This window comes from Anas platyrhynchos, chromosome 27 (assembly GCF_047663525.1).
Source record: "Anas platyrhynchos isolate ZD024472 breed Pekin duck chromosome 27, IASCAAS_PekinDuck_T2T, whole genome shotgun sequence".
NCBI classification, from domain to species: Eukaryota; Metazoa; Chordata; class Aves; order Anseriformes; family Anatidae; genus Anas; species Anas platyrhynchos.
In genome coordinates, this window is record NC_092613.1 from 5,835,057 (window position 1) to 5,857,978 (window position 22,922).

At 58.1% G+C, this 22,922-nt stretch overlaps 2 protein-coding genes across 5 annotated transcripts; one reads left to right on the plus strand and one right to left on the minus strand.

Annotated features, from left to right (window-relative positions):
- Positions 1 to 158: 158 nt before the first annotated feature.
- PRICKLE4 (prickle planar cell polarity protein 4) lies at positions 159 to 7,260 on the minus strand. 2 transcript variants are annotated; one of them, XM_027445148.3, is made up of 8 exons: positions 6,942 to 7,260; positions 3,057 to 3,209; positions 2,833 to 2,940; positions 2,615 to 2,752; positions 2,311 to 2,511; positions 1,851 to 2,037; positions 1,455 to 1,763; positions 159 to 1,195 (listed from the first exon to the last, which is right to left on the minus strand). In XM_027445148.3, exons 2-8 carry the CDS (start codon positions 3,204 to 3,206, stop codon positions 717 to 719), a joined length of 1,572 nt encoding a protein of 523 aa, XP_027300949.3. In that variant the 5' UTR covers positions 3,207 to 3,209; positions 6,942 to 7,260; the 3' UTR covers positions 159 to 716. The 2 variants fall into 2 exon arrangements, with proteins under 2 accessions (XP_027300949.3, XP_038024357.2); XM_038168429.2 differs by lacking the exon at positions 6,942 to 7,260 and adding an exon at positions 5,876 to 6,461.
- Positions 7,261 to 9,039: 1,779 nt separating this feature from the next.
- On the plus strand, positions 9,040 to 22,293 carry FRS3 (fibroblast growth factor receptor substrate 3). Of its 3 annotated transcripts, XM_027445158.3 has the most exons (8): positions 9,040 to 9,302; positions 10,076 to 10,149; positions 11,149 to 11,281; positions 11,511 to 11,599; positions 12,120 to 12,306; positions 14,267 to 14,428; positions 14,828 to 14,985; positions 15,780 to 22,293. In XM_027445158.3, exons 4-8 carry the CDS (start codon positions 11,534 to 11,536, stop codon positions 16,698 to 16,700), a joined length of 1,494 nt encoding a protein of 497 aa, XP_027300959.1. In that variant the 5' UTR covers positions 9,040 to 9,302; positions 10,076 to 10,149; positions 11,149 to 11,281; positions 11,511 to 11,533; the 3' UTR covers positions 16,701 to 22,293. The 3 variants fall into 3 exon arrangements, with proteins under 3 accessions (XP_027300959.1, XP_027300958.1, XP_027300960.1); XM_027445157.3 differs by lacking the exon at positions 10,076 to 10,149; XM_027445159.3 differs by lacking the exons at positions 9,040 to 9,302; positions 10,076 to 10,149 and adding an exon at positions 10,870 to 11,020.
- Positions 22,294 to 22,922: the final 629 nt, after the last annotated feature.

Here is a 22,922-nt window from a genome sequence, read left to right on the forward strand (position 1 = left end):
CGCTGTTGTTCTGCTCCTGCTCTGCCGGGGTCAGTGTGCAGGGATTTGTGGTGGCCCCCCCAGCCTGACCCCACCCTGGGGACCCTCTCCTGGGGTCTGTGGTTCTCCGGCAGCACGGCAAAACCTGGGCTGGGAAGGAAATCAGGCCAGGCACTGTCGGCTCTCCTGCGTTCAGGTCTCAGCTGAGCTTTATTGGAGCACCGTCCCCTCCCCGTGGTGGCAGCACCCTACGGGACAGCATCAGCACCCCTCCAAAGAGTCCCTGCAGGTGAGAGACCCCCACTCGGCGTCTGGATCTGACCCCGGGGGCCAAATAAATCCCTCCTGTCCGAGTCAGGCAGAAGCCCCTGCCCTCGTCCTAAGCCCCCGGCTGCCCTCCCTGCTGCGTTGCTGCTCTCCGAGGCTGCCAGCTTGGCTGGGACGGGAGCTGGCGAGCGCGCCCCGGTGCGGGCTGCTGCCTCCCTGCTCCCTACTCGCTTTACCTGTTCCTAATTGCGGGAGAGGCCGGCAGGAAGGGCAGGCTGTGCTTCGCCTGCGGCTACCGGTGAAAGGATCCCGGCGGCTTCTCCCCACCGGCTTTGGGCTGTGTCCAAAATGCGCTTGGAATGCACGGAGACCACGGCAGGGGGATGAGGACCCCCCCTCCCCTTCCTCCAGCTGCTGTCCTCCTGCTTAAATACCGTGCAAAGTGCTTCCCCCGGCGAGGCGCGGGGGCCCTAGGACACGCTGCAGTGCTTGCTGCTGCCCCGCGGCTTCGCCGTCCTGCCCCCGGCCCTCTCTGGGGGTTCCCTGCCCAGGGAGCTCATCCCGGGCTTGGGAATGGGCTTCCCGAAGAAGAAGCCTTCCTCTTCCGAGTCCGAGTCCGAAGATGAGGAGCAGGTGGGGCACCAGGAGTCATCCTCTTCCGTGATGTCCTGCAGGTCGGTGTCCTCCGGCCGTGGGCTGTGTAGGGCAGGGGACAGCCCCGCTGGGAGGGCTGGGTTTCCGTCACCTGCTGGTGTTCGGGCACGAGGATCCCCCAAAATTGGGGGGCTTGGGGCTCCGAGCCCCTTGGGCCCCTCTGTGCCGGGCTGGGGGCTGCCCCCTGGCCCCTGCATCCCCGCGTGCGCTGCGTCCCGGCTCCTCTCTGTGGCTGCTTCGTGGTCCTGGAGGCTCCTGAAGGCAGGATGCAGGGAGGCCTGATCCGGAGACATCTCTGCAAGAAGGAAAAGCGAGGAAGGGTGAGGAAGGAGGGAGCCGAGCCCACCCTGGTTCTGCAGCGAGGGCTGCTCGGGGTGCAAGACAAGGCTGCTGCAACCCACCCGCAGCTCCCACTGCTGCTGCGGCCCCGATCGGTGCAGCGCTCACACCACGCACCCCAAAAGCACCCCAGGGCTCTGCAGCAGCCGAGCAGAGCCTGGCTTTGCTTCTACCTCCCTCCCACTGCCCTGAAAACGCTGCGCTCGGATCCCTACCGCCGCCTTCCACCCGTTTCCACTCGCTTCCACTCGAGGCGCTCCCCGGCGCGGGCCTGGCTGCGTGGCCGGCTCGGGAGAGGGGCGTCGAGTCGGGGGACGGGGCCGAGACGAAAGCTGAATCGGAGGAGTCAGAGGCGCTGGAGACCGTGTCCAGCCCCAGGCTGCAGCTCTCGGAGCAGAAGAGGCGCCCGTGGCGAGCGGTGAGGGGCTGCCCCCGCAGCGGTTTTCGGCACAGGCTGCAGCAGAAGCAGGGGGCTCGGGCGTGCCAGTGGAGCCCCTGGTGCGTGGCCTCCTCGCTGTCGACACCTGAGGGGTGGCCGTGGGTGAGCGAGGGGCTCTCCCCGCCGCCACCTCCCCCTCCCCAAAAATCCATCAACCCCACCCTGCTCGTACCGATGGGGTCCCCGCAGGCCTGGCAGGGCTCGGCGAAGAGGCTGTCGAAGCAGCCGCGGCAGCAGGGCCGCCCGCTCCTCATCACGTAGCGCTGCCCGCACAGCGGCGCCTCGCACTCCAGGCAGCAGAAATGCTCCGGGTGCCAGCGCCGACCCTCCGCCTCGATGCACTCCTCCATGAAAATCAGCTGCAGGGGGACAAAAACCCGATCCTGTAGCAGCCGGACAGAAAACCCGCCACCCACTGCCTGCTTTTTGGGGGCCGAGGGACTTCGGGGCAGGCGTGGGGCTCCGTGCAGGGTTCGGGAAGGAATCCTTCCTCCTGCCCTGCAGCTCCTGGCCAAGCACGGAGCACTGGATGATGGCAAAAAAACAAAACAACTACAAAAAAAATAAAATAAAAAATAAAAAATAAAAAAAATAAAAAAAGAACTAAAAGCATCCTCCCCACCGGCACCCACCTGGTCGCAGGAGGCGCAGCGGGGTCGGAAGAGCTCGGCGTGGTGCCGGCCGCAGTAGATCCTCCCGTCCTGCTGGAAGTAGATGAGATCCACCAGGGGCTGGTGGCAGAAGTGGCAGGAGAAGCAGGACGGGTGCCAGAAGTGGTCTCCCAGGCGGGACGCCGAAATCCCGGGGTCGCCTTTGTTCAGCCTCCGGCCGCACTGCAAGATACGGAGAGGGGGAGGAGGGGGGGGCTGGGGGTCAGGAGGGCTTTTTGGGGGATGGTTTGGTGGCGTGTGGCCCCCCGGGGGAGGACACCCTCACCTCCTTGCAGGGACAGCCGTGGCAGGGACCTGGCACGGGACATTCCTGCCCCTGCCCCAGCGCCTCCCGTCTGCGGCGGGCGCTGAAGGCTCGGAGCTGCTTCCTCTCCTCCTCGGCGAGCCCGGGGCAGTACCGCTCCTGCACGGGGTAAAAGAGGTGAGGGACAGCGAGGAAATAAAACCCCGGGGAGGGCAGCAGCGAATAAATCCGTGTCTTACATCGCAGTCCTGAGGAGGCAGCTGCTGCAGGAGGGCTTTGACGCGGAGCTGGCTCCGGTCAGCGGGAGAGGCAGGATCCAGCGAGCGGCTCTCGAAGCACGCGGGGACCTGGGGACACGGCACGGGGACACAAACGGGGGGATGATCGGGGGGTTGAAGCGGTTTCGCCCCTTTGGGGCAGAGCGGGAGCAAAGGGAGCCCCGCGAGGGCCAGGCGCTGCCCACCTTGGGGGGCGCAGGGTCTGCGGGGGGCTCCAGGTACTCTTCCAGGGCACAGCCGGAGTCGCTGTCGGACGAGGCTGGGGGGAGGCCGGTGGCGGTGCCGCAGGGGGGGGGCTCGTCCGGCTGGGGCCATGCGGGGCTCGGCAGGGACATGAGCTGCGGAGAGAGAGGAGAGGAGCTGGGGGAGACCCGCGGCACGGCGGGGAGAAGGGGGCTGGCTGGCCCCAGGAGGGGTCATCAAAGGGACCTCGAGACCCTTTGCTGAATGTCCACAGAGGTGCAAGGGCTTTGGGGGGGTCGTTCCCTTCTCGGCAAGGGTGAGAAACAAACCCACACCGAGGTGCTCACTGGTCTGGGGCTGTTGGTGTTGGGGTGAAGCTGCACAACGGGGAGACTCTGGGTGTTTGTGCTCAGCCTGGAAGAGGTTTCGGGAAGCCCCGCTGCCTGTTTGCTCACCCACAGCAGGAGATTTTCCCTGGCTGCCCCCAGCCCTGTGCTGATCCCACGGCCGATCCCTGGTTTAGTGGCCTGTCCCCAAGCGAAGCAGTGGGAGGAGACCGAGGTCTAGCCCAATTCACTGGAAAATAATTTATTCCCCCTGGGCTGCTATTGTTCTGCCCCAAGCTGCTGTTCCTGCCCGGGCAGCCGGCTCGCCCAGCCGCCACCGCCTGCCTGGCTAATGGGTCCGGGGTGGAAACCCGGCCGTCCCCATCCGTCCCCTCCTCCCCACACGCCACTTGTCACCGCTCGCTTCCTTCCTGCCTCGGCTTTCCAAAACCAAGCGAGGCAGCGAGGCCGTGGCTCCCTGCGCGCTCTGCCAGGCGTCCTGCGAGGGGGGGAGTTGGGAGGGATGGGGCCACGCTGTGCCCCTCCGCACCCTGAGTCCCCAACCGTGCCATCGCCACCTCGCTCGGGCACCCAGCAGGAGCTGGGACCTGCCCTGGGACCTGCTTTCCATGAGCTGGAGCTGTAGTTTGGTGACCCTCAAGCCACGTGGCCACATGCTGGCAGGTGGCTCCGGGTCTCCTCGTGCCACAAAATCCAGCTCGTTCCTCCGCAGCGAGGTGGCACGTCCCTGCTGGGCGCTCCAGGACAGAAGCAGCGACCGCATCGCTGCTGCTCCCATAAAACAGCTTCAACACCCCCAGCTCAGCCCCAGCTCTCAGCACCTTCCTCCACGCAGCAGCTCAGGGCACCCAAAGGTGGCCGGCTCCGAGCTTCTGCTCCGGGCTCCAGCTGGGAGCTGGGGGGATCAACCCGGTTGCTCAGGTTGCCTTGGTGCACAGCTCAATGATTAACGCGGCATCGGCCGGCTGACGGCATGGAACAGACAGGCTGCACCGAGGGGGAAGACGGTGTCTGAGCCAATTCTGCGTATTTACAGCCCAAAGAGAGCCCTGCCTTGGTGAGGACCTCTCTACGAGGGCTGCTGGTGGTGGATCAGGGAACAACCTTGGCTCTAGAGCTGCGATGGGGACTGGCTCCTGTCACCAGGGTGCTGGCTAAGGACACCCGTGGGTCCAGCATCCTGGATCTGCTGCTGCTTGGTCCCCGTTGGTAACACAGCCCTGCTCTCCCCATGGGACGTGGATGGCCGTCTCAGGCTTTGCTTGGGTCATTAAGACTCCAAGCTGCCTTTGTCTCTAATCTCTTGGGGTTTTGTTGTCACTGGCCCCCTTTGATGCCCCGTGGAGGCAGCAGGGCGCACGGGGCTCCCCGTCCCGGGGCTGGCAGCGGGGTAAGGCTGGGGAGAACGGAGCGGGCAGGGCCGTGAATCAATGGGGCCGTGCTGGGGGAGCCCAGCCCAGCCCGGTTTGATGTGATTACGCCGGCTGGCAGCCGTCTGGGCTGCGAACGAGTCCCTGTAATTAGCCCCAGACGGTGACAGCGCTGCGCGCCTCCCATGCTAAGGAGCCAGGCAGCCCCGACAGGTCCGGCTCCTCTGCTCTGCTCCCGTCCCCTCTTCCTTCCTCGCCGCCGGCGGGCAGTCCTGCTATCGCCCTGCCCTGCCAGCCCGTGGAGGGATGCGGGATGCTCCCGGCGGGGCCACCAGCCCTGGCGTCAGGGGAGGTGGCAGGAGGGCGCGTTGGGGACCTGCTCCTCCCCGCCGGCACGGCGCGTCCCCCCAGCAGGGCCACGCGAGGGACCAGTCGGACGGGCTGAGAGCCGCCCCGTGGAGCTTCCATGGGCTTCAAAAGCCTCTGGTCCTGCCCCAGGAGTTCCTCCAGCCTGCACCCGCTCTAAAGGATGGGCGCTGTCCTTGCCATGCTCCCCTGCCTGCTCGGTGCCTTTTGGTGCCGGCACCGCCTGGCTCGGTGGCCCCGCAGCGCTCCCCGTCCTGCTCCAAGTCCATTTCTGTGCTCTTTGGGAAGCGCTTGCAGCTCCCTGGCTAAAAGAGGCTGAAACCCATGGGAATTTTAATCCCCTTTGGGAGCAGCCTCAGTCCCCGGCTGGCCGTGGGAGCGCGTGTGGGCTGCCAGCCCTCTCCTGCCAAGGTCGCAGCGTTACCGTGCGGCGCAGCCACCCCGGCCCATTCGCATTCAGCGCAGCCTCCCGCTTCCCTGCCCGGCCAGGGGCTGCTCTGCATCCCTGCCACAGCCCTCGTTTTTTTCTGAAGCACTGCTCCCTTTTCCCCGACCCGCTTTCAGCCACCTCCGTCCTATTTTCCACCAAACACTCCCCGGCTCCCCAGCCCTGAGGAAAAGCATCTGCTGGCCATGGCCAAAAAAAAAAAAAAAAATAAATAAAATATAAAGGCCGGATCCCCTTTCAAGCGCCCCAACGCCCTGGCACGGCTCGGTGCGCCTCACCCCCACCATAACCTGTTTGTGCTTCTGCTCCCGTCAACACAGCTGCAGCGGAGGTGCGTGGCGATGGAGCTGCAGAGATGCGCTCGGGCTGAGATAAGCTGAGCTCTGGCCAGGCGAGCTGGAGCAGCTCGTCCTGCAGAGCAACCAAAGCCAGCCTGCCCCAGCCTGGTCCCCAAATCCCTCAGGAGCAGGATCGGTGCCTGGGTGCCTGGCACAGCCGTCCCCGGGGTTGGCAGCGAGGAGGGACAGGGACAGCGCACAGCCCAGGTGCTGTGGCACAGCTCCCAGGGACCTCTCCTGCCCCGCCACGCGGCACGGTGCCATCCAAGTGACCGCAGGGGACCCCCGGTGTGTGGCTTGTTTGCTCGCAGGAGGAAGTGCTGCTGCTGCGGGGGGGTTTTAGGGATTTTTTTTCCCCGTCCCAGCTCGGCAGGGAGCAGTGAGTAACCCATTAACCCGCTGCAATGCTCTCGCTCCTGTGTCCGCGGGGACGAACCGAGCCCGGCACCGCGCTCCCTGCCCCAGGTGGGTTTCATCCACCAGCAGAAAGCTCCACGGCCAGCCCCAAAAAACCCCGTTCCCTCCAAGCCAGAGCAGAGGACATCAAAACCCCCCCTGGGGACCCTCAACGGGTTTGGTGCCGGCAGACCCAGTGCCCCCCCAGCTCCTTGGGGCAAGCCCCCAGCCCCCTGCACCTGCGGGCTCCAGCCTGGGGACGACGGCGCCTTGGTGGCTCCATCGCCACCGTCCCCTGCTCTCGGGGGGCTCTGCAGGGCCGTTTTCCCCAAAGACAAAGACCTCAGGGGTGGAGAGAGCTCCCTGCTCCCCGCCGCCTGTTTTTCCTGGAGAGGAACCAGCCAAAAAACCCCCCTCCCTCTCCTCTCCCGGCTCTCCCACCTTGCCTTTCCCCGCGCAACAATTCCCGGATGGGGAAATCGTCCCATTTCCCCTCGGTGCCGAAGGTTTTCTCCTCCAGCCCCGGCTCCCTCAGCCCCCCTATGGGGAAGAACCACCCCGAGGGACCCCCTCGCCCACCCACCTGCCCCTTCCCCACCCCAGGGGACCCCTGCCCACCTACCTGCCCCTTCCCCACCGTGCTGGGCTCCGCCGTCCTGTCCAGCCCCAAGCACCCGAGCGGCTCCGATGCAGGCGAGGGAAGGGAGCCTGGGCTGGGCAAACTTCGCAAAGCGAAAGGAAAACATCCAAGCCGAGCGAGGGAAACTAATTTTTTTTTTCTTTTTTTTTTTCCTTTTTTTTTTTTTTTTTTTTTTTTAATCTGCCTGCCCAGGAAACTGGATCTGTGTCAGCTGGGGTCCTAATTACAGGCTTTTTAGCCTAAACCTACAGAGGCAGCCAATGGCAGGGAATCGGAGCAGCGGGCGGGGAGGGGAAGAGCAAAGGCTTGGAGAAAAGGGGGGAGGGAGGGAGGAGGTTTAACCCTACAGGGCAGCGAGCCGCGGATGACATCTGTTTTTCTCGCCACCTCTCATTTTCCGAGCGTCCGCGCCCTTCCCGCGGCTCGCTTCAGCCCGGGTTGCCGTCGGGGCGCCTTTCATGCGCGGTGATTTGGGTTTTCCTGCCTACATCAGAAAGAGCCGGAGCTTCATGAAAGAGGGCGAGCGGCGTGATGGCCCCAATTTGGGAGGCGTAACCCACACCTCCCAATTTTCTTCCCCCCTGACCCTCTCCAAAAGCCGCTCGCGTGGCTTCGGCTGCGCCCATGGCACCCGGGCAAAGAGCGGGGCGAATTTGTAAAATGATGGAAAAATTGATGGAAAACACCCCGGAGATGTGGCCAGGCTCCATGGTGGTGTCGGTGTGGGGTTTTGGCGCTGTCCCACAGCGTTTTGGGGTTTTTGGGGCTCTGTGAAGTCCCCCCAGGATGGGAAAGCAGCGGGGAAAAGGGGATGGGGTCAGAGGGGACGCGGGGAGGTCGATGTGCTGCTTGGGGCCACCTCGCTTGTGGCCTTATCGCACCCGTTGGTGGACTTTGCACACTGGGGGGGCCCCCGCGGCTGCCCCCGCCTGCGCCCTCCGCGCTAACGAGCAAAGTCCTCGTTAGCAGCGCAAGGGGGCCGCGACCTCGGCTCCGGCTCCAGCCAGGCCCCGGCCCCGGGAGCGCCACGAGGTGCCCCTGGGTTTGGGGTGTGCCGGGGGCTGTGGGGTCTGGTGGGGGAGTCACGGTGTGGGGCGCTGCCCGGTGCTCCCACTGACCCCCTCAAACCCTCTCCTGCCCTACTGTCCCCAGAAGCCCCTAATGACCCTTATAAGCCACTATTATGCCCCCCAAGTCCCTATTGCCCCCCATAAGCCCCTATTGCCCCCCATAAGCCTCCATATAAGCCCCTATTCTCCCCATAAGCCCCTATTGCACCCCTATTGCCCCTTATAAGCCTCCTTTATGTCCCCATCAGGCCCTATTGCCTCCTTACAACACCTATTACCCTCCTACAGGCCCTTTTGCCCCCTAACTCACTATTGCCCCCTATAAGCACCCATTGCCCCCCAACTCACTATTGCCCCCCTATTACCCTCTCCATAAGCCCCTATTAACCCCCATAAGCCCCCATTGCCCCCCTACAACCCTCCATAAACCCCTATTATGCCCCCAGAAGACCCTATTGCCCCCCATATAACCCCTATTGTCCCCTATAACTCCCTATTGCCCCATATAAGCCCGTTACCCCCATAGACCCCCATTACCCCCTCCATAAGCCCCTATTAAGCCCCTATTAACCCCCTATAAGCCCCTATTGCCCCCCTACTACCCCCTCCATAGGCCCCTATTAACCCCCATAAGTCCCTATTGCCCTCCTACAACCCTCCATAGGCCCCTTCTGCCCCCTATAGGCCCCTTTTGCCCCCCGATAAGCCCCCATCGCCCCCCTATTACCCCCACAAACCCCTATCACCCCCTCCATAGGCCCCTATTATGCCCCCATAAGCCCCTATTACCCCCTATAACTCCCTGTTGCCCCCTATAAGCCCACATAAACCCCCATTACCCCCTCCATAAGCCCCTATTAACCCCCCTATCGCCCCCATTGCCCCCCCAGGCCCCTCAATTCCTCCCCCCCTTTTAGCCCCGCCCCCTCCCCTTTAGCCCCGCCCCCCCCCGCAGCGCCGCGTCCCTCGCGCGCCCCCCAGCGGCCTCTCTCCCCCCCCCCCCTTGGTCCTCCCAGCGGGTGACGCTCTAGGCGGCGGCCGCTCAACTCGCTGCTCCCGGAGGACCCCGGCCCGGGCCTGGCGGTGGGGGGGGAGCGGAGGCGGTGGCGGGGCCCGGCCCGGTCCCGGTCCGCAGCCAAGGCCCGGGGGGGGGGCCGGGCAGGGGCCGGGCCGGGCCGGGCCGGGGGAAAGGCGGCAGGAGGCAGCGGGGAGCGGCGCCGAGCTCCGGGCACGGGCCTCGGCTCCCGGACGGCGGAACCGGGCAGCGCCTCAGGTAGAGAGCGGCTCCGTGAGGCGCTGGGGGAGGCCCCACGGGGGTCTTGGGCCTACCCCGGGGGTCTTGGGCCTACCCCGGGGGTCCCGAGACCACTCTGGGGGCCTGAATCCCCCCCCCCCGCGGGACCTGAGCCCATCCCGGGGGTCTTCAGCCCATCCCGGGGTCCTGAATCCTTCCCCCCTGGGGGTCTTGAGCCCCCCTCGGGGGTCTTTCCCCCCACCCCGGGGTCCTGAGCCCACCCTGGGGGTCCTGAGCCCCCCCCCAGTGTCCTGAATCCCCCCCACGGGGGACCTGAACTTATCCCGGGGGTCTTGAGTCCATCCCGGGGGTCCTGAATCCCCCCCCCCGGGGGTCTTTCCCACCCCCCAGGGGTCCTGAGACCACCCTGGGGGTCCTGAGCCCCCTCCCCCTGGGATCCTGCGCTCCCCCCCAGGGATCTTGGCCCCCAGCTAGGGTTCCTGAGCCCCCCCCCTTCCAGCCCTCCACCCCCTCCCCTCCATGCTGCCCCTGCACTGCCCCTTGTCCCCTTCCCCAACTCCCCATTTTCCCCCTTGCCCACCCAGTTGTCCCCAGGCTGGGGTCTGCCCAAGGGCTGGGGAGGGTTTGGGTTTGGGGTCGGCGGCTGGGACCTCCTTGGAGGTCTCACAATTAGTTTTTGTTCATTATCAGGCCCCCAGCCAGGAGCCCCTGTAGGGGAGAGAGAGCCGGGTGTTGGGGGGAACTGGAGGGGAATGGAGAAGAAGGAGGCAAAAATAACTCGTTTTCTACAGGATTTTATTTTTTTTACTGATGATATGGGAGGAGGAGAGCAGAGGCTGTAGAGGACGAGGACCCCGCTGACCAGGTTAGACGGAGCAGAGAGGAACCTGCTGCTAAATTATTGCTCAAATCTGGTGCTAAATTATTGCTCAAACCCTGGGGTCAGTCCCCACTGGGTGCAGGGCTCGAGGTGCTGCTGCTCCTGGGGTGCCCGCAGGCAGCGAGGGGCAGGAGGCAGCCACTGGGTTGGTGCCCGAGCTCCTCCAGCACACCCAAACCGTGGCCCTGCTGCCCCTCCGGAGGGTTTTGCGGGGTCTGGGTGCAGCAGGGAGCTCCCAAGGTGTCAGGGCTGAGGCAAAGTGACCCGGAGCTGCCCGGGAAGGAACCTGGGTCTGTTAAGATTGCACCAAAATTCCCGTTTTTTTCCTTGCTGCTAGGCGTGCCATTCCTGTGTGCTTCATGCTTGCACTTACTGTTAGCAGGTAGCAGAGTTTTGGGGCATTTGTTGCTTTTTTTAGTCCAAAACAGACCCGCTTCTGTGTTTCCTTGCTTTTAAGGCCACTTGTTCTCAGACCCTTGAGGGCTTTCCATCGGATGAAGACGACTTCATGCTCCTAAGCAGCAGATGCGTGCGATCCCTCGTGTCCTCACCTCTCCTGCTTAGGGTCCCAAAGCTAAGAAGGAAAACGTCTCCTTTTTAGGTTTTCTAGCTGGTATTTCTTCAGAAGTTCTGCGTTGAAAGCACTCGCTGCTCTCTGCCCGTTGGGATGTCGTCGAGCCCAGTGTCTGTGCTGAGTTCTTGATAAGTTTGTTAGAAAATTGGCACAGCTAGCAGAGCAGGATGATGTACACTCACCGTGCAAAGTGTGTTTGAACATCTGATGCCTGCTCTAAGCCTGCTGTGCATTTTAGGAGCAGCGAGTGCTGAGTTATTCCCCGTATTCATTCAAGTGCAGGTAGCTATTAAAAAACCAACACGTGCCTTCCTTTCCTCGGGATATTCGAGGATAAATTCAGTGACACTTTCCTCCGTGCTTATTGTCCTCTGGTTTATTGATCTCTTTCACTTTAATTTCCTTTCCAGGGGGAAGATGGGGCAGTTTCCCTCGTGCTCTAGGTGACTGACACCTCCTTGCCATGAAGTCCCGAAGGAGATAGAGGGACAGTAGTGGGAATTTCTTCTCACCCTCCAAAAGCACCCAAACAGTTGCCTAATGGTAAGCAAGCTGTTATTATTATTAGGCTTTTATTAGGCTTGTGTTACGTGGTGTCTAGTAATCGAGGAACACAAAGCTCTCAAAGCACCAACGTTTGAGATCCAGACACACCGAGCTGTGTGAAGAGGGGGGGAGGAAGACACCGGCTGTGAATGCTGCTTGTTGGGAGGGGGGTGGGAGGAGTTGGCTTGGAAATGTGATTGTCTTCTGGTTTGTGGCCTTTCCCCAGGGATTACCTCTCCTGCTGACGTCATGGGGAGCTGCTGCAGTTGTCTGTGCAGAGACAGCATCCCAGACAACCACCCCAGCAAATTTAAGGTAGGTTTTGGACCCCAGCCCCATTGCAGAATCTGGCAGGGCTGGCTGCTAGCAAAGCCCAGCATGGGTCGGGCTCCAGGCATGAAAGTAACGAAAAACTCTGCTCCTGCAGATAAGTCTTTCTGCTGATAAGATTTGCAAACACGCTGCTGATTTATTTTATTATTATTAAGCATCCTCTGCTGCAAATCTCTTTGTGTTTGCAGCAGAAATTTCCCCTGCACTGAGACTCAGCCTGAGCAAGGAAATGGAGAGCTGGAGAGAAACCTTTTATTGCTCAGGGCTGTGTTCCAGTGGCTTTGTTGAGGCACATCAGCTGAACTGCCAAGCGCACAGTCTCCAGGGCTGCCGCCTTGGCGCCTGGTGCCAGCGATGAATTCATGCTCTCGGCCGAGATAAAGTCATCTCGGGAGCTGGAGGGGAATCCATGGGAATCAGAGGATCTTTGTGGGTGGCCGTTTGCTTTTTAATGCTTGTCAACACCCTGAGCTTCCTGCTGAGCAGTGCCTGGCCTCCGCAGGTAACGAACGTGGACGATGAAGGCAACGAGCTGGGGTCTGGGATCATGGAGCTGACGCAGACGGAGCTCATCTTGCACACTCACAAGCGGGACGCGGTCCGGTGGCCCTACCTCTGCCTGCGCCGCTACGGCTACGACTCCAACCTCTTCTCCTTCGAGAGCGGCCGCCGCTGCCAGACGGGGCAGGGTGAGTGCTCGTTGGGGGAAGGAGCTCCAAGGTTTCTGCTCCCTGGCAGCCAGGCTGAGCCGATGCTCCCAAATTCCCCCACCTAACAAATCCACAGGTCCTTCTGCAGCCTCTGTTCCCCCAGATCACCACTGGGCGTGCACATGCAGTCGATCCTCCCAATTAAAACACTTAATGAGAGCTCTGGACCTGGTCATAAATCTCATGGTCTCATTTTGCTAGTGTGCTTGCACTCGAGGTAATTAGTGAAACAGGACTGAGCTCAAGCTTCCCTCGGATGGAGCACATTTAATATCAAGGAGAGTATTAGTTACCCTGTCAGCTCCAAAGGATGCACAGCCGTGGTAGGAGGGGCTGCTGGACGTGTTTCAGTGCTGGGAAGTGCTTTCTGCAAGACTAAAGCTTTGCCAAGCATCTTTTAGCTCTGGGACATCAGCTGCACCTTTCTCCAGCCCCCTCTTAGTACCCGATTATTTCACAGCGCTCTCAAGCGCCCCTCAGTAGCAGCAGTTGTTTAAACGCCGTTTGCTTTTCACCACAATCTCTCTGCTTTGGCGAGCGCTGTTCCTCCTGACTGCTTTGTATTTTGTGTCTGGCAGCGCTCCGTAATGTAGAGGGGAAGGGACTGGTGCGTTTTGCTGATTTTATGCACGGGGATGCTGTGCATAGAAGAGGGAAGTGAGTCACCCAGGACTGTGTGCCAAGTCATCAGCACCGGGCGCAGGCTCCAGTTTTACTCTGGTGCCTCCGAGTTCCCCCAGCAGTCTGTCTCTTGCTTTTAAAGAGCTGAGCGTTTTCCTGGCATATGCATCCCAGGAGAGGGGGGGGAAAAAAAGTTTGTTTCCTCAGTCTATTAATGTGTTGGTAAACTCCTTATCCAAAAGGACTCTGCACGACTGTTCGGTGTCTGTGGAGCACTGCACAAATCTGTAGTGCCGTATGCTCCTTCAGATTTATGGAAGTGGAGCTTTCCTCCCCTGGCATCACGTGCCAGCGATGGGAACTGCTTGTCTGTGGTCGTCTGTTTTGCCTTTTCCAGCATCAGGGATTAGAATTCTGCTGTCGGTGCTTTTGGGTTTTATTTAGACCCGGGGAGCGGTGATAAAGCTGTTTGCTCTTCGTATCCTAGGACGTTTTTAGCAGGCACACACTTACTCATCGGTCTGAATGCAGCCAGAAGTGAGAGGGATGGCACTGTGCTGTGATGAGTTCTCCCTTCCTTGTAGGATTTCTTCTGCTGCATTAATTTTATTTGGAGGATTGCTTCCTGGTGCCGCTTCCCATCTTATATAAGGCAGAAATTGCTGTTTTTTTGTGTTTTTTTTTGTTGTTTTTTTTTTTTGGCCAGAATGTTTTAAACATTATTCTTTGGAGTAGCAGCAGCTGTTGCCATGCCGTCCTCGTTGCTATGGCTTTTGTGCGTGCGTGTGCGTGCCAGCTTGGGATTGGCTTGCTCTGCACACACCAGCTCTGGTTTGGGCTGCTCGTTTGGGGAGACACTTCTCAATTTGATGCATTTCTGAAATGTGACGTGCTCGGCCTTCCCTCCTATACACACCCCACAGGGCCCAGCTCAGCCTCGACCAGTCGCTGGACAGACTTTCCCATGGCAGCGAGAATTGGCCAGGGTGCCAAGCGAGTTAAAATAGAAGATGAGAGCTGAAACAAGAGTGGTTAGCAGTCCCTTTTCACACCTCTGCTCATCTAGGGTTGGGTGCCATAAGATAATTGAAGCACTCGCTGTTTTTCTTGTAAGAATGCACCATTTGGTGCGATGATGCTTTAATCCACCGAGTTACCAGTAGGTCTCCCGTGAATGTGAGTTGCAGGGGTTGATTCTGTCAAACCCAGCAAAAGAACCCCAAATTTCCCCTTTGTTTAGAGCGCAGAATTATGTCTTCTCTGATTAAAGCAGGATTGCTTTCTTCCTTTTCTGACCCTCCTCCTCGCTACTCCGCAGGGATTTTTGCCTTCAAGTGTTCCAGAGCGGAGGAGATCTTTAACCTGCTCCAGGACCTGATGCAGTGTAACAGCATCAACGTCGTGGAGGAGCCGGTTGTCATCACCAGGAACACTCACCCCACCGAGCGGGAGCTCTCCCGGACCCCCCAGGCACCCAGCAGTAAGGCTCCTTCGGGCTGTGGGGAGAAGCAGGCGCAGAGACGCGGATGATGCCTGAAATGGCTCGTGCCAAAGTGCCCCTGGCAGGGCACGGAGATCTCTCGAGCACTGCCTCGCTGCTGGCCTGTGCCTTTATGCCCGTGTGCGCCCTGTGTAGTGGGTTTATTTTAAGGCCCCACTTATCTGCAATGTGGAGTTTTGTTCCCAGGGAAATGGCAACAAAAAAACAAACCCCTTGGGTAGTCAGCCAGGTTGTCACCCTTTGGTTGGTTTTCGTCTTCCCCAGACCAGCTGATTCTGATTTAGAGAGTGCAGTGCAGAGGCCAGCTCGCTGTGAGAACACAGTCAACTCTTTTTTTTTTGTATCAAACTGATGCTCTATGTCTTTGTTCTTCCCCAGGTCTGGGTTACACCGTCCCAGGATTTCCCAATGGATTTCACAGCTTCTCTGGAGAACCCCTGTCCTACTCAGCAGCCCGCCACCCCTCCGTGAGCAGCCTGAGGCATTCCTCCGTGGGTGAAGACTCCACTCATGCCCTCATTGGGCCTGACGAGCAGGTAAACACGGATGCCCTAAATTCTGCTGTTTGCGAGCAATGAGCTCAATTTGCTTCCAGTCCTGTGCAAGTCTTGGTTTCTCTTATTCCTGCTCAAGGTCCTTACTCAAGGGCCCTCAGGGGTCCTTGTATCTTCGCCATCCTTTCTCTTTTGCTTCATTTTGGTCTCAGAGACTTCTGCTCTGATGCTTCACTAAAACAGGCACTCCACTGAGGTGGGCTGATAGGCTTCCTTGTTCCCCATCTGTTCACTACTTGACAATTATTTAACAGCAGCACTTAGCTTGTGAGTCTCATATTTCCTTATCTGCCAGCTATCGCTGCAACCCCTAAACCAATCTGCAGATGTGTGCCTGAGTTCAGGTTTGTTTATTTTTTGATGCTCAGCTCTTTATTCTCAGCTTTAGAAATTATGATTTTCCCTCCGTAATTCATCTTGTCTCAGCCACTCTCAGAGAAGCCTGTGTAGGGCTGAGTGCTGCCATATATCCCGTGTAAGGAGCTGAAGGAAACAATTTTCAGGTGGTTTTGCTTCTTGTTCTGTACCATGTGCATCCAGTGTGAAACAGATGATGTGTATCTGCTGCAGTCGGACTCCTTTTTTTTCTCTCCCTCGGCGCACAAATCCAGAAATGACTTATGCTTTTCTTCCCCAAATCTTTCCAATATCTGATTTATTTTTTTTTCATCTCCTTCATCATCACTTTTTCCCGTTGCTTTCTCAGCTCCTGGCAGCTGCTTCGCCCTTGCCTCTTCTCTTCTCCTTTCACTGTCCCTCTGCTTCTCTCCTTGCAGTCCCACACCTACGTGAACACGGCCAATGGTGATCAGGAGCCGAGGGGCCGACACTGTATGCACTCCTTGCCTGAAGCCCACCCTCCTTTCCCTCATAGGAACCGCAGCTGCTCCCTCGAAGACCGCAACCCCCAGGTCTTTCTGCAGCCGGGGGAGGTGAAATTCGTCTTGGGCCCCGCGCCCAACTACAGGCGCATCTCTCGGCACCCCCAGGAGTGCAGGACCCACTTCTGCGCCCCCAACAACAACAACAACGAGTGCGAGGGTGAGTGTCCCTCACCCCAGTGCGTCTACGAAAACGTCAACGGCTTGCTGCCCCCCGCCACCTCGTCCCTCTGCCGGGCCGGGCGCTTGAAAGTCCCCCGGGAGGACGCGGGCTCGGCCGGCTGCTCGCAGCGCAGAGCTGCCTTGCTGCACTACGAGAACTTGCCCTCGCTGCCTCCGGTGTGGGAGTGCCAGCCGCTCCGGCGGGGCGAGGAGGACGCTGGGGACGTGCTGACGCCTTCCCCTAACGGCTACCCCGAGGCTGGCGAGGAGGATCCCCTGCAGAACTACATGAACTCGGAGAGCGCCGCGCTGCACGGGGGTGGCAGCCTGCGGCGAGGCAGCTTCTTACCCAAACCCCGTCGGGGCTGCGTGCCCAACGTCTTCAGCTTCGATTTCCCCCGGCCCCGGCTGGAGCAGCCGCGGCAGCTCAACTACATCCAGGTGGAGCTGGAGGCTGAGCCTCGCAAAGGGCACGCGAAGCCCCCAGCCCCCTGTGCCGCGCCTCCCGCTGCCCACGAAGCCCGCCGGACGGACTCCTACGCCATCATTGACCTCAAAAAGACAGCAGCCATGTCCAATTTGCAAAGGGCCCTGCCGAGGGACGACGGGACTTCACGCAAAACCCGACATAACAGCACTGACCTGCCTCTGTGAGGGGGGCTGCCGAGCGCTGTGTTGTGGCTTTGGTCCCTGCCCTTCGGTGTGGCTTCCATTCGCCATCGCCCTCTGCTCCCCGTTACCCCGTTTCCTGGTGTCATGGGATGGGTCCTACAGCTGATGTCAAGGCTAGTCTGTCCGTCCGTCTTCCCCTCCCCGTCTCTCCCGTGTAGTTTGTTTTCTAAAGCCTTACGGGATGTGGGAAGCTGCTGTTGGAGGTGAACGGAGGGGCAGGAGGTGGCAGCGGGAGGTGCTGTGCGGGCACCACCTCGGGCAGGGCTAACTCTGACCTCCCGGCAGCTCCGTGGGCAGTGCAGGTGGTCCCAAAAACGAGGTGCTGGGGGAGCTCCACAGCAAATCAAGCTCATCTCCCGTGGATTTCACGCCTTGCAGCTCCGGGGGCAGCAAGCTCTGCGGTCAGGCCACTCCAGAGTTGGTTCTTGCCTTGTGCTTTCCATGGTCCCCGACACCATGGGAGCTCATGCTGCAGTCTTTCCCCCCTCAGCTTGCTCCTTCCTCCCTCTGCACTGTTTCCTTGAAGCTCGCAGAAGCTTCTCATCCTTCTGGCCCTTTCCCAGATTCGATTTAAATTGGGCGACTCTAGAAATTAGTAGAGGAGGAGACACAGCCATGGACACAGACACTGTGATCGCACAAACCTCATTTCCTGAAGACACCCTGCTTAAAAAGAGGAGGGGAAGACTGCAAGGATGAGAGATTGCAGGTTTGCGATAGAAGCCTTCAACTGTACCGTACACTGTTTTGATTTTTAAGGGTTCTTTTTTGGTGGCTGTTCAGAAGTGCTGTTGACTTGCCGATTAATTTATTCGTTTATTTATTTATTTATTAAATGCTCTTTTGCCTTCCCAGTGGTAAATTGCCAAAAACCGGTGCCAATACAAACCGTACTTGCTCCACGCGCTGTGCCTGGGGTCTCTGATGAGAGCTGGTGGCTTTGTTGAGCTGTGGCCGGGGAAAAGAGCAGCCAGGAATCTTTTTTTTTATTATTATTTTTTTAATTTTATATTTTTTAACTGGGATTTGCTGCCGCAGGGTGGGTGGGTGGGAGGGAAGCGTTGGGGGAGACGTGGGAGCGTGAGCAGAGCTGCGAGGCAGCCGCGCTTGGAGTCGTATCAAAGACGTTTCCACCACCCACGTGCCTGGCTGGGCCCATGAGAAATATTTGATCTGCGTTTCCAGCGAGCGTGCCGCGCGTTTCCTCCAACTGCAGCCTTGGGAAGGGCTAAATTTCAGCTCTCGGGTAAACTCGTGGCCTTTGATGTTGGGTTTTTCTGTTGACGCCGGGGCTGAGCTCGAGCTGAGCTGTCAGGACGCCCTTTGAGGTCCCGTGTAGGGTCTGTGCTCCTCTCTGGGTGGGGATGTGCCACCGCCCCTCTGCGTAGCGACCTGCTGCAGCTCAGTCCCTCCCCGGATCACTTTGTCATTGCGAGCTGCTTCTAAGCACTCGGGGTTGCTTTGCAGGCCCACGTTTCTGCTCTCCGTGTTCATCTTCCTCCTTGGGATGCGAGCTGAGGGGTGGAGCGCTTGTTTGCTGAGCCTCGCCGTGTCCTTGTTCCTAAAGCTTTCTGATTTGAAGTCAGAGAAAGGGGCCAGGACCTGGTCAGCCAGCCATAACCTGCAAGGTCCACGGGCTCAATTTCCATACTTCTGAAGCTCAGCTTGGTTTTCGTGCTGCAATGTCACGCCGAAACGGGACCCTTTTGGAATCAGAAAGGCATCAAATGCCGGGCGGTACCGTGCCTGCGTCTGCACAGCACGGATTCCTCGACTTCTTCATTGCACTAGAAATTCAAAGTGCACCACATGCTTCAATTCAGTGATTTTTCCTTTTTTTTGGGAAGTTCTCATGCTTGTTGTATGCTCTTTTCTCCACCCCAACCCTTGAGCGATTTATAACCGAAAGGAAACCCAAGTCATATATTTTTATACGTATGCCAAGTGACTTTATGTGGAGGGAAAAGGACAAGTAATGTATTCCCCTAAACCTATCAAACTTCCATTTGAGGAAGTGACAGAAGAAATTGTTTCACTCGATGTATTAAAGTTAACTGCATTAAGCCTTAACCAAACTACTTAAATAATTCTAATTATTTTTCTAATTTCTACATGGGAAGTGTCTAACCTGTCAGCGTCGCCCCCGGGACAGCTCCAGCGGCTCTGACCCCGCAGCGCGGTGCTCTGGGAGCCTCCACATGAACCTGCCTTCACAGCATCACTGCCCGGCTGGGAAATACAAAATACTCCCCGATTTCACCCAGAAAGGCTAAAAAGGATGAAATATTTCACATTTATGCGGAGCACGGTGGCAGGGCCAGGTTTGCAGGCTGGGTGTGCACTGTTGGGTGAGGGCTCGCGTGTGGCTCAGCCTTGGGGCACCTGCTGGGGGCACCTCCTGCTCCCTGTGGTGTCCCCTGACCTGGCTGCATGTCCCCAAGGGCTGGGACGTTCCTGGAGGTGTCGGGACGAGCACGGCTGCGTTGCTGGGGGCTCCTCACTGCGGTCCCCGAAGGGCTGGGCTGCTGTTTATGTGGCTCGAATTCGCTTTGGATTGGGGAAAGCTGCCCTTGATGTTTGGGTTGCTGCCATTCACGTCCTCCTGATGAACTGTGCTGTCTGCCTTGGTCCTCCTGCCCTCCTCCAGCAATCCCCAAGCTCCCCTACCTCATGAGGACATCAGAAGCAGCGAGGAGAGCCTTGGGCAGCAGCTGAGTGCGTGCGCAGCACACCCCTTACCGCCAGTCCCCGCCAGCATCCCGCACCCCCTTTACAGCTGCACCTATTTCGAGGAGGAAGGAAAAAAGAGATGCATTTTCTCATCGTTAAGGAAGACCTGATGCTGGCTGCTCTCAGAGAATCGTAACCCAGTGGGCACCTCGCTTCTCCATCCTCTGCTTCATGCTGCGCTATCGCCACCTCCCCGGAAAGCCTCGGGGATGAAAAACCGCTCGCAGCCCGTCGTTCGCAGGGGGGTTGTTTAATGTTTAAGCAACTCGGTAGGAAACTTCATGTGGGCAAGCAGGAAACCAATCGTTTATGGCTTTCAGGGTGTGCATCAGGTCTGTGTGCAAGTCATTTTTCTCATTTTTCTTCACTTTTGTGGAAAACTTCACCAGAGCAATATCTGCGTTAAGTGACCTGGACCCTTTCGTAACTTCTTAAACCTCAATTTTGCAGGTGGTGTGGAGGTGCAAGAACAGACCAGAGTTGTTTGAACACTGAGGCAGAAGTTCTAGGGGCGCTGGGAGCAGAAATGTCACTAGTTTGGGTTTCTCCCTGGTATTTCCACCTGTGTGGAGCTCTCCAGTGTCGCAGCTTCCTCTAGTGGTCAGACCTGAAACGGTTGCAGAGTTAAAATTGGTACGAGGTTGGAAGGCCGGGGCGTTTGGTGTTTTTTTCATTCCTTCAGTTTGATTTGAGCATTGGGCAGTAGGGATCCCTCCTGAGAGCCCTTTGGAGTCATTCCTCCTTATGGTTTTCTTTTGGTTGAAAATTCTGAAATGTGCCGTCTCTTTATTTTGCAAGGATGGATCTTGCAGGTCTTGCTTTGAGCCTTACGTGCGACTTCGCTGCGCTTTCCCAAGGAGTGCACGGACGCGTGCGTGCTCACCTGGATGGGAAACAAACCAGGGATTTCTGCCAACTCCTCCTGTCCCACCAGCCATGGTTCTCCCCCTGCAGGGAAGACGTTCTCCGCAGAGCAGAACTCCTCACCCTTTGTGGTTGTGTCCCCAGGTCTGGATTTAAGATTGCATGATCCATTCTGCGCGCTGTGCCTCCAGCTGGTGCTGCCCAGCTGTCTGAAAGGAAAGGAACCAGCAGGTGTACGGCTGAAGCCTTCTCCAGCACCAGGCCCTGAAGCTGAGCAAATCCCTGAGATTGTTTAATTCCCAGCTTGGTTCTGCAAAGATCCCTCGCCTGGTGCCCCTCGTGCCCGGCTGTTCCATCCGTGGATGGGAACCTGGAAAAGGGGCGGTGTGCAGGCAGCTCCTGGGTTTGCTGAGACTTTCTTTGGTTCCTAAGAGGAGGTTTAGGCAACCAAACGCAGCTGGTGTGGCTCCTGCTGGAGGCTGTGGTGCTGCTTCGCTGTCCTCTGCGTGTAGGATCGAGGTTCAGGGGACGGCTGTGGAAGCAGCTGTCTGCTGTGCAGCGATGATTTGACTGACTTAACCTTTATAAGTGATTCTTGTTTGAGCTCTGAGTTAATCAACCAGAGTTTCTCCCCTGATATTTCTTCCCCGGTGACTGCATAAAGAGATCTACCCTTCCCTTTCCCAGGAACCTGCTGGGAGGTGTGTAGCTTCCCATGGCTCCCAGTCGTTGTTTGTTGTGGGAGGGTTTTTCGTTTTCTTTTCTAATTTTAACCCGTTTTAATGTGCCTGCTTTCCCCTTGAGAAAAGGTGGCCTGATTATTTGTGAGCTGGATCTGCCTTACAGGGAGGGGGGTGGCGAAGGAGAGGCTGGCTTGTGAGGGTTAAGGGATCAATATTTCTGCGGATTTTGATTGTCTCAGTACTAAGTGTCACTTTTCTTACCTAAGCCATGCTGTCCTCCGGGACAAAACCCAAACCCAGCTTCAGCTCCTGCTGTCCTTCTTTCCAGCGAGCGATTACCGACCAAATACCTCCGATCCCCAGGACCCTGTCTCGCACCAGCAGGGCTCCCACCTCGGGTTCTGCCCCGCGTCTCCTTTCCCCGTGCCTCAGTTTCACCGGGGCAAAACGGGGAAGGCGGCGGCGACCTCCTTGGTGTGCTGATGCCTGTGAGATCCGAGGGAGAGCGTTGCGGCAGGGCTTGGTACTCCGGCTGTATGTTCTCTTAGCCATTTTCTCCCCAAATCCTTCCCCTGTCCCTCCACATTACGCTGCTCAGCCCTCGTGGGTCGTTATTTTGACTGTGAAATAACATTAACGAGCGATTGTTAATGAGCATTGTTGCCTCATCGTGGTCCAAATTCAGCTTCCAGGGGGCTGCAGCCAGTCTTACTGGGAAGTTTCTCTTTCCCCCAAACGTGGCTCCTGGTGAAATGCTGCGCGCAGGTAGCAGAACAGGTTCAGATTCCTGTTACCAAACAGGACCAAAGGTTGAATACATTAGGGGAAATCCCGAGAGCTTTGAAGTTGCCAATTACGAGCCGGGGTGTAGAAAAAAGTTAATTCTTCAGAAGGGGCCTGATTTGTTTTCTCTTCCCTAAGTGAATGTGATTTTTTCAAGTTGAAAGACCCAGATGCATCCGTGTTATCTCGAGCTCTTCTCCCACGTGGTTCTCCGTGTTGTTCCTTGTTACTGCTGTCTCTGATACCGAACATTTTCGATGCGGCAGAAAAACGAAGGTGCTCCGGGGCTCCGGCCACCGGGGCCTGGGTGGATCTTAGCGGAGGGGTTGATCCCGCTGTGTAATTGCTTCTTCGGGTTATTCCTCTGGGCATCCATTTGGTCCCTCTTTATATCTCATCCGGGTGTAACCGTAAAGGCGAAGAACAGTAGCAGTGCTGTGTGACCCGAGGAGTGCTCATGTCTTACCTTAACGTGCACTACGAATGTATACAGAATAAACAGAATATGACGATTAGCCGCTGGTCGTGTCCTTTTTATTTAACACTGACTGCTTGGAGGGGGGACGGGATGGATGAAGTCAACCTTCTCCTGCCCGTGGCCTCTCCAAGCCCACCTCGTGTCCTGCAATTTGCCCTTTTTCACCCTTTTTGGGCCCACAGCATGGCTGTGGCATGCCTGATGTCTTCAGGACCAGTTGTCCTGGTGCAGCTCAATCCAGGCTTCTGGCAGCGTTTGCTTTCCAGGTCTCCTTCCCGTGATGGAATTACCTCAGCGCTGCTTTTACCTTAAGCATCTCTTCTGCTGTCTCCCGAATTTGTTGGCTTTGAACACCTCACCAGCTGCGGAGCAGAGTGGAGCAGGCTGAAACTCTGCATGACCCGTGTGTAACCTGGGACGTGCCACCAGGATTGCACAAAAAGGCAATCCCCCCACCCCCCAACACAATTTTATGAACTCCAGTTTTAAAAGGCTGGGAGTTTTCCATCCAAATTCTGCTTTTTGAGCCTTCAGGGCGCTCGCTTTTGAGTTTTGCAGATAAACGTAGGTGTTCAACCTGTTTTTGTTTTTTTTTTTTTTTTTTTGGTTTTTTTTTTTTTGGGAGCTTGATCTTTGAGAAGAAAGGAACAAAGCAGCTATTTCGAC

Excerpts from the sequence above, each read along its gene's own strand:
- PRICKLE4 (XM_027445148.3), bottom strand. The coding sequence starts at position 3,206 with ATGTCCCTGCCGAGCCCCGCATGGCCCCAGCCGGACGAGCCCCCCCCC. Across the intron at positions 1,764-1,850 it reads GGCCTGCGGGGACCCCATCG|GTGTCGACAGCGAGGAGGCC; the intron begins GTACGAGCAGGG and ends GCCACCCCTCAG. Across the intron at positions 1,196-1,454 it reads GAAACGGGTGGAAGGCGGCG|AGATGTCTCCGGATCAGGCC; the intron begins GTAGGGATCCGA and ends TCCTTCTTGCAG.
- FRS3 (XM_027445158.3), top strand. The coding sequence starts at position 11,534 with ATGGGGAGCTGCTGCAGTTGTCTGTGCAGAGACAGCATCCCAGACAAC. Across the intron at positions 11,600-12,119 it reads ACCACCCCAGCAAATTTAAG|GTAACGAACGTGGACGATGA; the intron begins GTAGGTTTTGGA and ends TGGCCTCCGCAG. Across the intron at positions 14,429-14,827 it reads GACCCCCCAGGCACCCAGCA|GTCTGGGTTACACCGTCCCA; the intron begins GTAAGGCTCCTT and ends GTTCTTCCCCAG.